The following is a 12,074-nucleotide window of genomic DNA, read 5'->3' on the forward strand; positions in this document are numbered from 1 at the left end:
GTTATACCCCTAGGGGAATACCGAATGGCCAACAGGATGGGAAAAATTATCATAAACCTCATTTTGCCCCCAATTTGGTGCACTTGATTGACTTACGAGCTTCATTTCCCCAACTTGTCTTCACAGGCTTCCTTTGAAGTTTTTCTTCCTGCATCAGCACGGGCGGTGGCCGGCCTTCACGTAACACCCTCCTCGCCCTCACCACTGCCACTTCGCCGCTCAGGCAAAGCCTGCTGCCCTTGGCAGAGGGCTCGGGTCCAAGGGCCCTGCTGTGTGTCCATGAGATGTGCTTTTACATACGCACACCAGCAGGTTGCTACCACACGCCAGAGAAGCAGCTGTAGGCTCTTCGTGCGGTAGCACCAGGGGCCCGCAGTCCTGCAAAGCACTGGAGTAACCGGTGGAGCCGAGCCAAGCCAGGCTTAGAAGGAGAAGGCGCAGGGGGACCCTCTCTTGAACGTGACTTTAAGCTTTTCTTGTTCTATTTTCCCCCTCAGACTGCGCGTCCAAGGCCCGCTACGAGCGACGAGGCGACGCCGCAAAGCCACCGCCGCGCGGCCCCCTGCTCCCAGCGCATGCGCTCGCGCGGCGCCTACGCGCCCCACAGGCGGGCAGCGGGCGCATGCGCAGAACGCAACGGAACGAGGGCGAGAGGGAAACTTGTCGCTCCGGGGCTTCCGTCCGTTCGGGGGACGGTAGTGGAGTGTGTCATTCCGCGCTTGCCGTAGCCCGACATGGCGGAGTATTCCTGCGTTAAAACCACTAAGCTCGTCCTAAAAGGGGCGAAAGAGAAAAGGTGAGGAGTAGGCTGCCTGCCGCCACCAGCCCTGTCCGGGGCTCCCCGCCGGCGCTTCGGGGTCGCGTCGGAGACTGGACTGAGGCGAGGCCAGGTGCCAGGCCGCCCCGCCCCTCCGGCTACGCCCGGGCACGCCGGCCAGGGCAGGGGTTTTGGGGTTGTCAGCCCCTTACTCCTGGCTGGCGTCAGTGACCCGCTCCTGTAGGGCTTGAGAGTGGGGCCTTATGAGAGAGCTGACTGTGGAAGGGCCAGGTCGGAGGCACGTTCTTATTTCTTTGCATCTCCCTTTGCAGCAAGAAAAAGCACAAGGAGAAGAAAAGGAAAAGGGAAGAGGATGCAGCAGAGCACCTTGACGCTGTTGGTGAGCCGCTTTCCAGGAATTACGTGACGGTGTGGAAACTGTAGGGGTAGCAGAAGCTGAAGAGATTGTTAGAGGACTTTGTAAACTATGTGTAGTCCCTATAGAGGTTTCTAAATGCTTCTCACAACATGTTGTTTGTACATTGGGATCTTCCTAGACTCCACATGGAACTTTTGACACCCATAGGATGGATTTTCCAGTTTTCTTTTTAGCTAAAGTATATTCTTACATAATCTCAAGCTACTTATCAGCTCGGATCTCCCCCCCGCTCCCCGGTATTTGCTTAAGGAGGAGGGACTTTTTAGCACTGTACTGCTGTTAGTTAGTGAGTGGATTTCTGTGTAAATAACTTACATCTTTTGTTACTATTCCTTTGAAAATTAGTGGTTGGATCACCTGTTGTTTCTGTTCTTACTTTGCCACTTTCTGACTGCATAGTTACTTTCTGACCGCATTCTTTAGTTCACTCAAACCTGTGATCCTTTCAAAAGGAAAAGTGTCATGGTTAGTTTGTTTATTTGTTTTTAATTTGACATACTCGCTTGACTGCCGTGATGTGTTCACATTATAAATTTGCTACTGTTCATTGAAACTGAAAACATAAACATTAACCAGTAACAAAATATAACTTTACTTTTTCTTTTTTCATAAGATAGAAGGATCAAAGTATGTATGGTCAAGAGCAGTAACTTGACAGACTGTTTCCCTTTGGCACTGTCATGTCCTTGATTGATCATCGTTCACTTCACAAACAAAACAGCTGAAAAAGAACCACAAAGTCATGAGAGACGCAGATGTATACTGCGGCACAGTGCACATGACAGGATAAATGTCATTTTTTAATATGTTTATATAAGCATAAGCTAAAGCAGTGCAAGGGGAAGTCATCCTTGTTCCATCTGAATTATATGAAAAAATGGGCTGTTGTGTCTTACACTAGAAGAATGTTACAGTTGTTCTACATTCTTTAGTTTAGCCAAATTTCAAAAAAGTGGGAGACATTTGGAAAATTCATACATTGATCTGAGAGCCCTGACTGCATAGGACAAGATAATTAGCTCTGTATGTTGTATAAAGATAGGGGAAGATTATTTCTTCTCAAGGCAGATTGACTTGCCAAACTTACCATCGAAAAAAAGACATCATATTCAGATTAATTAAAAATAGTTATTATCTTAATCAGGTAGGAAATATTTGTAAGACAGTATACCAGAAGAAGAATTTATTGTTTAAAAAACATAAACATCCTAATTCTAATTCATGCATGTGGGTAGGGCTACCTTTAACTTTGGTAGAACTCTGTGGGGCTCAAACGTTCAAACACATTGGCTTGAACAACTGAAGTCTAAGGCTTACTATAAAATAATGCACAAAGATCTTGAGAGCAAGAGCAATTGTATCTTTAGAATTTTCAAATCTCAAAGAAGACACAGCAATATCATCTCTTTAACTACTATAATCGGAAGTCGTAATTATTAACTGTCATGGTTTTGTATTTTAGGAAACTGGTGGGCTATCAGTAATTTTGGTGAAATTACAGGAACTATAGCTATAGAAATGGATAAAGGAGCTTACATCCATGCCCTCGACAATGGCTTGTTTACACTTGGAGCACCACATAAAGGTTTGTTTCAGGAAATTTGGAAATAAGCAGTTGTAGTAATGAAAAGCATAAAAATAGCATCACTTAAAGGCAAGCAGTTTAACAACTAAAAGCAGTTTATTACGAATAATGCTATGAGCCTAGCTGTAGGGTGCAGATGACTTAAACCTAATGACTACCAATCAGTTTCACTTATCTAGTTTCTTGCGGTTTTATGTGTACAACAAATTGAACTGCATTGGAGATGATCACCTGTTAAAGGCCATACCACTTACTGGTTAAAAAGCAGTATAACTTTTATTAAATCCTATAAAGATTTTTATGTTTTCAGCTGAAGAGCAAAACTCAAGGCAGATGAATTTCAAGGCTTATTGTTGCATCCTTATCTTAAAATACTTGTTTTGTTGCTGCACAAGTGGGCTACTAACATGGTGGGATAATTAGCTTGTCCTTACTTTGAATTTGAGAGCCATCAGTCAGACAAGGGCTGTTCCAGAGCCTTGACAGTGTCTTTCACCTCCGGGGTGAGATCAAAGCAACGATGGCAATATTATGTCATTCTGGTTTTGAGGGATGGAGAGGCTAGTAGCTTTTAGGATACTGAGTTGTGTTACTGTAGCTGAACTGTAATACACTTTGTTATGGAAAAAATAACATTACAAGGAGATTAAGATTTTCAAAGCCACCTGGTGAATTATGAAACATTCCTAACTGTAAATTTCTTTACACAAGGATTGTCTTTATTTTGTGTCTTGTTTTAAGCACTCTAAATATATGAACATAAATGAGCACCTGCACTGCTTTTTTAAAAGTGACTATTCAAAAAAGGAATTTTTAAAGAAATAAAGTATTGCAGCTTTCCATAGTACTTAGCAATGGCCAATGTTTAATTCTTTTTGAAACTGCCATATTAACAGGCTAAAATATAGTATGTTTAATACTTCATACCTAACTAATGGAAAAATCATTCCTCAGATGATGAAGGCCCTAGCCCTCCTGAACAGTTTACAGCAGTAAAGTTGTCTGATACAAGGTAATTACGCTAACAACGTTACAAGTTCTGATACTTGTTATCTTTGTTTCTAGTGTGAATACATGTTTTAATATTCTCTTGAAATACATTGTCTACTAATATGTTTGTGATGTGCTGGATATTCTGAATTGCCTGAATTAAAACCATTCTTTATTGTTTTCCTGCATTTTCTCTTTGAGGATTGCTCTGAAGTCTGGTTATGGCAAATACCTTGGTATAAATTCAGATGGACTTGTTGTTGGACGTTCAGATGCAATAGGATCAAGAGAGCAATGGGAACCTGTCTTCCAAGATGTAAGCTGTTTGGAATAGTTCATTTGATGTTCCTAGCATTTGACTGTATTTTGAGTTAATCTATATTGTTGTTGTTTGTCTGTGGACTAAAAGCCTTTTGCAGTCTCTTCCATATTGTAACTTTAATCTTCTGTTTTCCCAACTGTGTGCATTTACTATAATTGGAAGTTCTGAAAATACTTCAGGTTACTGCATTTTGGCAGCTATTAGCATCTTGAGAACGAAGGAACCAGCAAGTCTGCTGGCTGGCTATTGAAGTGTCCATGTATAAACAAATCAAACATATTTACAGTGTTTTTTTGTGTATTGTAGAGGATAAATGTTATGCATCAATGTTTATATACAAACTCTTTACACTAACAATATGTGATATTATTTCTGCAGAAGAAAATGGCATTACTAGCAGCAAATAGCCGTTTTATTAGATGTAATGAAGAGGGAGACATAGAAGCCAAAAGCAAAACTGCAGGGGAAGAAGAAATGATAAAGGTAATCTATAACTTTGACAATTAATACAAGGTTGGCATGGATATTCAAACAACCAGGTGCCTCTGTTCTACAATTTACTGTCAATACAATTACAATTGCTTTCTGTAAGCTGTCAAGTGATTTGGCCACAAGAAAGGTAAATGAGCTCCAGGGCTGCATAAACTGAGATACTTCCAGTAGACATGGGAAGATATTTTACCACTACAGAAGGGCAAGATGTTGAGGGGCAAGATAGTCTATGTGATATTCCAGATAGTTCTGAACAGCTTGGTATGGAAGAGATAATTATGACTGAAGCAGGGACAGAGAAGGGTTTACCAGAATGATGCAGAAGGAGAGATCTTTTAAGTAAGAGAATGTAAAAAGACTATCTTGACTTTATCTGGACATCGAAAATATACGTGTCTCCAAATAGAGATAGGTGTCTACTAGTCAGAGCAATAACATTTTTAAGTCAGTCTCTGAAAAAGGCATTCTACTCCTGCTAAAGCTAAGAACTATCATGGTGCTTCTTTGGGACAAAGGCAATTATCTCATATGGTAATATCAAGGATTACATTTAGTATTTCTCATAATTCAGGCAGTTCTTGTTTTTATTGCAGTTGCGAATTAACCCATTTGAAAGCTGTGAACTTAAAAAGTCACAGTGACCCTCATTCTGTTACGAGGGCTATATTGTCATCTTTAATCTGTAACTTTTGGTTTTAAAAATACAGGCGTTTTCTGTTTTTGCTTTTTCTCTCAATAACTAGATTCGTACTTGTGCTGAAAGAGAAGCGAAGAAGAAAGATGATGTTCCACAAGAAGACAAAGGAGATGTTAAACAGTGTGAAATCAATTATGTGTACGTAGTTTAGAGCTGTTAAAAGGCTGTTTTTTCAGTTCTCTTTGGGGCTGCCTTTGGTGGAAGGGCCAAACTGCCACCCAGCCTTTCACTCACTTTCCCCTCAGCAGGACAAGGGAAGAAAATAGGATGAGAAAGCTCATGGGTTGAGATAAAGACAGGGAGATTGCATAACAGTTACCATCACAGGCAAAACAGACTCAACTTGTGGAAAATTAATTAGATTTGTTGCCCATTAAAGTAGATTTGGGTAGTGAGAAACAAAGACAAAAATAAAAAACATCCCCTGTCTTTCCGCCATCTCGCAAGCTCAGGTTCACTCCAGACTCCTCCAGCTGCTCCCCAAAGCAGGATGGGGGGTATGGGTCAATACATAGTGGTTTCTCGCTGCCATTTCTTTCCCACTTTTCCCCTGCTCTGGCATTATCCTTTCCACAGGCTGTAAGGGAATATTCACTCCAGCGCCTGAAACACCTCCTTCCTCTCCTCCTCTGTCCTTGATATTCACACTGCCATTTTGCACTTTGTTTCTCTCTTCCTCTGCCTGTGTGGCATTTACCCTTTCTTTAATATGTTTTCACAGAGGTGTCACCAGCTTTGCTGCAGCTGTGTCCTGCAGTGGATCCGTTGTGGAGCCAGCTATGTCCAGCACGGGGCAGCCCTTGGCCTTCTGTCACAGAGGCCACCACTGCAGCTTCCCCACTACCAGCACCTTACCACCTACACCCAATACACTTTCGCTCCCTGACTTGTCATGCTAGCAGTTGAAGAAGTGGCTCTTTAGAACGTGTGACTGCGTCATGCTAATCATATAGGGGCTCGTTCCCACTTAGACTACCAAAAACCCTGATTAGTTTTCACTTACAGAAGTCTTAGTGCAATATTCGATACTGTGATGATTTGCTGGATTTTATTAGGCCTGTTGTCTACTGCATAATAGAAGTTAAGATTCTTATCACAGCTGTTTTATTGAAACATTTTAAAGAAGTTACACTTTTTTACCTTTTTCCTCCCCTTACAGAAAGAAATTCCAAAGTTTTCAAGACAAAAAGCTTAAAATAAGCAAAGAAGATACAAAAGCCCTTAGAAAAGCCAGGAAAGAAGGCACTTTTCATGAAATGCTGCTTGACAGGTACTTCAAAGTACAAGAAATAATGTACTGATTGAAAAACTACTGGGATGGAATTACAGTGAACCTGGGGTACAAAAGAGAGCGAGATTGGGGGCGGGGGGCGGTGTTGAACATTTCCTCTCCGGTCTGTGTTCTGCATGAGTTCTGGGGTTGGCTTGCTTTTTTGTTCTGAATTTTTACTTTAGCTGAAGTTTGCAGGTTTGGATTTACCCAAAATTGAATTCCTTTGGAAACGTTTAACTAGGTTGTTCAGTTTGTTTAGTACAGAGGAATTGAGGAATGAATCTTTTCAATCACAAAAATTAAGCTAATATTTAACATTTTCAATACCTATGGCACCAGAACATTTTGGGGAGGGGAAGGTTGCATTTTAAAGAGAAATAACATTTATTAAGAACAGTCTTTATGTTACCTACTGGGAATAAATTCCACCACCCTGCCCTGAGCTGAGACTATAGAAACTGTCTTGAATTTTTAAAACATTTCGTGTCTGTATACAGTGTAAATATTTCAATTAATTCAGTGGATGGAATGCAGAAGACTACTTTCTGATAATTGCAAGTGATGTGGGAACACCCCTGGTCCATCACAGGTTGAGTGTGAGTTTTAAATTGCACTGAGTCTGAATTCCACTCCTGAAAGCAGAAAAACACAATTCATGATGATTTGAAGGGAAAGACAAGGTTAACATTGCAGTTCTAGCTCCTTAAGAAAGCAAAGTTAATTAACAAATCCAGAGTGTTGTTAGGCTTTTATATGTGCTTTGAAGTAAAGTTTTAAGAAAAATTTGCTTTCAATCCTTCCTTAATGCTTTAAGGCAGATAAAACACCAAGGTGTAATCATATTTGGTCTTAATCTAAATCCTGTTTCATTACTTTTTCCATATAGGAGAGCAAAAGTGAAAGCAGATAGATACTGCAAGTGACAACCAGCTGGTCCATTTTCTTCTGCCATCTTCGATGATAGGATCAAATTGAAAACAAGAGTAAAATGTTTTGTTATTTTTTATTGAAGGTGTTTTGCTGATGGTTTTTATTACATTATTTTTAAAGGATCATCTGAGAGCTATAATTAAGCATCAAACTAATGTCATCTTTCAGTAATGGATACTATTAAGTTTACTCTAAAACTGCATGCTATTGAAATAGTGAGGTAATTATTTAATGGAAAAGAAATTGACCCACTGAATCTTCCGAGGTTGATGAAAGGAACCTGAACTTAGAGACAAGGGCAGAAAAGAACAACAATGAAATTCAAAAGTCAAATATGGTTAATGCATTGAACCATTAAGAAATATGTAACTGCATTGAACAAGAAGGAATAATTGAAAATTCATGTCTTAGAACACATCCTACCAGATCGTGAGTAGTACATCTGTGGAGGCACTCTATACTGCATCAGGTGAGGACAGGGCCAGGGTATTCAGGCTTCATAAAACAATGTTCAAAACAGACCCACTGTTCCAGTTGATAAGTGGCATAACCCATATGCTGCAAAAAGTGTTGACAAGTCACAAGAATCCTATTACAAATGAAAATGCAGATGCTTCATAAGAAATGGGGATGGGTGGCTCCTTTGTGTTAGCAGGCAGCTTATTTTACAAGAGGGGGAAAAAAATGATTTTGCAAACTTGCTGGTTTCTCTGTGGCATGGGCTTTAACTTGTTTAATAAAATAGCAGGGACTTCTTTTTAAGGTCATAGTATAATATGCATTCCTAGTATCTCATGTAAAATAGGGTTACCGCTGTCTGCTCTGATTACCAAGAAGCTTTTCAGTAACATAATCTCCATAGGAACTACCTCAGTCAGAACAATTGCTTACTCATTCTCCACAGCTTCTGTAATCTGTGTCATAAAGATTACTTGGTAAGAATGTTGAGGATTTTTATGGTAATTATTTGAATTGTTTATATGGAGCTGCTTCTAGCTGTCAGTTTGAACTGCACAGGTAGTACAAAACTGTAAGCTCATGCAAGATAACGATGTGCCTAAAAAGAGCATAAGAACGGACCAATAAACTCTAGTCCGTAACAGCAATTTATATTGGTCTAGTTTCATAGGCACTTGGTCTTGAGGAAGAAGCACAAAGAATTTAAGTGCATCATAATTGTTTAAACCCTCTGACTTTTCATCATGAAAACAAATTGTAGCTAGTTAGGGAAGGCTAGCTCAGGTTAGCAATAAAAGCAGCTATTTTTCAAAGATTTTAGAAAAATATGGATATAGCCCATACAGATTTTATGGAACCAAAAGAAGATGATCTCCACGGGCTGGGCACATTCATGATGTAACAGAGGGGTTTTTAGAAACTCGTTTCTAGAAAAGTAAACAAAAATCCAAAACTTTCTTTGATGGTATGTTTAAGCTTTCCATACCCAGCTCTATCCCACTGAGTACAGAGATTTTTGCCACAGGGCTTTTCCCTCTAAGGCAGTAGAATTTATTTGTTGTATACCTGTTAAACCTACTATTCACTTAATACCTGTTTTACAAGAATGAGCACACTCATTAGTTACTTGGATGAATATTTGTTTTGGAATGAGTGCGTTCTCTTCCCACTTTAGCTTTTTCTGTGGAGATGCTAAATGAGAGCTCTACCTGCGGGGAGCTGGTTTGTGCAACTGTATTGGGACAGTTGTGCTTGTAACTTTCTTATATGGACAAATCTTTGGAGACCTTTCTGTCATTCCAGCTGCTCCATGAGATTTTGTATTTTAATGCTGGTAGAAGTTCTGACAGAATGCCAAGAAATTAAATAAAAGCAATGTATATGCTGCATGAAAAAAAATTAGTACAATGAAATTATCAAATGAGAATTTTTCCCCTCAGTTTTCAGAGGTACAGAAGACCCCTCAGTAGCTGTTTTTTTTGAACTTAAATGATTTTCTAGAGAATTGTCTTTTCCCCTATATCTATCACTTATCTGACTATTGTACTTCAGGAAATACTGTTAACCAAAATGTTTTAGTATCAGATGGTCATGTAAACTGATCAAATGCTTGACCTTCTTACCCAGTATCAAGTTGAACAGCTTTATTTTAAAGTTTTCAGAGATTTTTATTTCTAGTTCTACGACAAAACTTTGAGATTACTCTTTAAGCTTACCACATGGCAGGAATGACTGAAAGTTCTCTTCATTTCCTATCAGTTTATTAACTGCACATTCTTTCAAAGCAAGCAATTGCTGGTAATATCAATGTGTTTGTAGTGAGACTCCGCATTAAAACATTTGCAAAAAGAAACTGTAATTATCAGAATTGATCTTTGATTCTAATTTTTTAAGCATCTCCAGAATTATAGTAAAATTCCCTCACAAATCAATAATGCAGTTATAAAATCTTATTAACTGTATCAGTTGTGAATATTTGGCTTGTATTAAGGGAATGGCTCCCAGAAAAATTAAAGGTACATGAATTACCAATGGCAAGCTGTTTGCCATATAGCTTGAGCCCTGGGAGACAGACTGTACAATGATGTAGTCCGGAGAGAGAGTCCCCTGACTTTTCGTGGTCTTGAGAGAGAATAGCTTTTCCAGGGAGCTCTGTGTATAGCCTGATTGCTCTCAAACAAAAATAGACACCCTGTCAATCAGATCATGCCATGTAGGCAAGTGTGCAGCTAGCTTTTCACCAATAGTAGAAATGGTCAAGCAGATGAAACTGATTGTATGTGTAGCTTAGAGGCTTTTGAATCGCAGTGTGTGTCCATATGCTCTGTGACTCAATTTTTATAAAGAGGAGGGCTATGCTGCGTTTTCCACAGTGAGTAAAACCTGTATTTTGAGTTCCTGTATTGTTGGAAAAGATGCATGGCGCGTGCTCAGGAGGTTTGAGAGAAGCGCAAGCGCTGAATTTGCAGGGAAAAGGCCAAAAGCTAGAAATAAATAGATGATTGTTGGCAAATGTTCCTGGCCAGAATCTGAGGAATTCTTGGATGAAAATGCAGCATAGACGTGGGTTGTGCCACCACAGAAAAAAATGTAATTCATTTTTCTCCAGAGCTCCTCAGTTTGGTCTAGGACTGGGGATTAGGGCTCATTAAGTAATTCTGGTTGTAGGAACCATGCTACATGTCCCTCCTCAGAACTGTAAGTAACCTGATGTACAACCATTGCAACATCATGGACCTGGAAGCGGGCTACTGCCAAAACTACTCCCAGAAACACTGGGAAAGAGGCAGCACACAGGGAGCAGGCTGTAATTTATTATACAGGGCCAAAGTAATTATTTATTGGGCAGTTCACTGCAGGTGTCATTGCTCCACAATCACTGTGAATCTTAAATGCATCTGAAGTGAGTGCTGATGGTTGAAGTAGGCTGATGTTACAGCATCTGTTTTCCTTTTTGAGAATATACTGTTTAATTAAAATCCTGTCTGGTAGAACTCATAGAAATGATTATTCAAACACAGATGCGGCTGGAAGCAGGAATCTGCTGTGCAGGTGGAAAGGGTGCTGGAAGGAGTACTTAGAATCTGAAGAAGAGCCTGAAATTACCCATGGAAAGGAATTTTTCAATTCATTTTTATCAATGTAAATAGGAGAATGCAAGGTGTAGGTGCTGTAAGTAGCTGTAAGTGGTAGTAAAGGAAAAATGGAACTGGAGGGGTGTTTGTTACAGACTTTGGAATAAGCGAAGCAAAAAGAAATGTTGGAGCAAATGAAATTAGACAGTTCCTCTTCTACTTGGGACAACTGGATTTGGTAAGGGACTGGGAATAAGGATACTGTAGTAGCAACGGGGTTGCCCTCTGTGTTGGTACACCAGATTCTTGCTAAAAAAAAGTGTCCTGAGATAACGCAGAAGCAGAGGTCTGGGGAATTCACTGGAATTGTAGTCCCAGGAAAAGGAAATTAAAGGTGTGATGAAACAGTGAAAATAAGTTTGTGTATTAAACTATTGCTGCAAGGAGTCCATTGGGCTATTTTCCATTGGAGGTATTCATGGAGTCGTCTTGGTGATACTATGTCCTGGCAGTGTTGTTAGCGCAAAGAACTTTAACTGGAACAGAGAGAAAAGGGGAAGTAATTTGTGCAGCCTCTACTTCTGGAGGAAGGACCAGATCTGAGGAGTGGTAATGCAGTACTGGGTAGATGAGAAAGCAGAGGGGTGGACATGAAGTACTAGGTATCAGTGACACCAGCTGTCAGGTAATACAGTTAATGAGTAAAACTGCACATCTTAAGAAGCTTTTTTTTTTTTCTGACTTAGCTTAGATTTTTCAAAACTGACAGAAGAAACCTAGACAACAAAATAGAGGACCTAAAGTACCAATGTGCCCCCTGGAGACAAGGCATTTGGATAGGAACACAGCAGAATAGCCATAGTTAGAGAAACACGGGTACTAGAGGATGTTAGCTATTCCTTAAACCAAGAATTACTTTACTGGTGAAAGAACTAAACCAGAAGTACAAAGAGGCTTCAAGAAGTAAATTGTGAATTTATAATGTGAGGATGGCATAATTTTGTCTTCAGAGCATTCAGAAAGAGTTTTTCATTGTCCAAAGTTGTAGTTTATTTT

The 12,074-nt window shown here is 39.8% G+C and overlaps 1 protein-coding gene across 1 annotated transcript; it reads left to right on the forward strand.

The window, feature by feature from the left end:
* Positions 1–660: 660 nt before the first annotated feature.
* Positions 661–7,478, forward strand: FRG1 (FSHD region gene 1; the record flags this gene model as incomplete). The annotated part of the gene is made up of 9 exons (XM_081999790.1): positions 661–796; positions 1,090–1,157; positions 2,659–2,781; positions 3,736–3,793; positions 3,973–4,087; positions 4,472–4,576; positions 5,329–5,420; positions 6,442–6,552; positions 7,442–7,478. Exons 1-9 carry the CDS (start codon positions 735–737, stop codon positions 7,476–7,478), a joined length of 771 nt encoding a protein of 256 aa, XP_081855916.1. The 5' UTR covers positions 661–734.
* Between the last annotated feature and the right edge of the window lie 4,596 nt (positions 7,479–12,074).

The sequence above is a fragment of the Phaethon aethereus genome, assembly GCF_964289735.1.
Source record: "Phaethon aethereus genome assembly, chromosome: 4".
NCBI lineage: Eukaryota > Metazoa > Chordata > Aves > Phaethontiformes > Phaethontidae > Phaethon > Phaethon aethereus.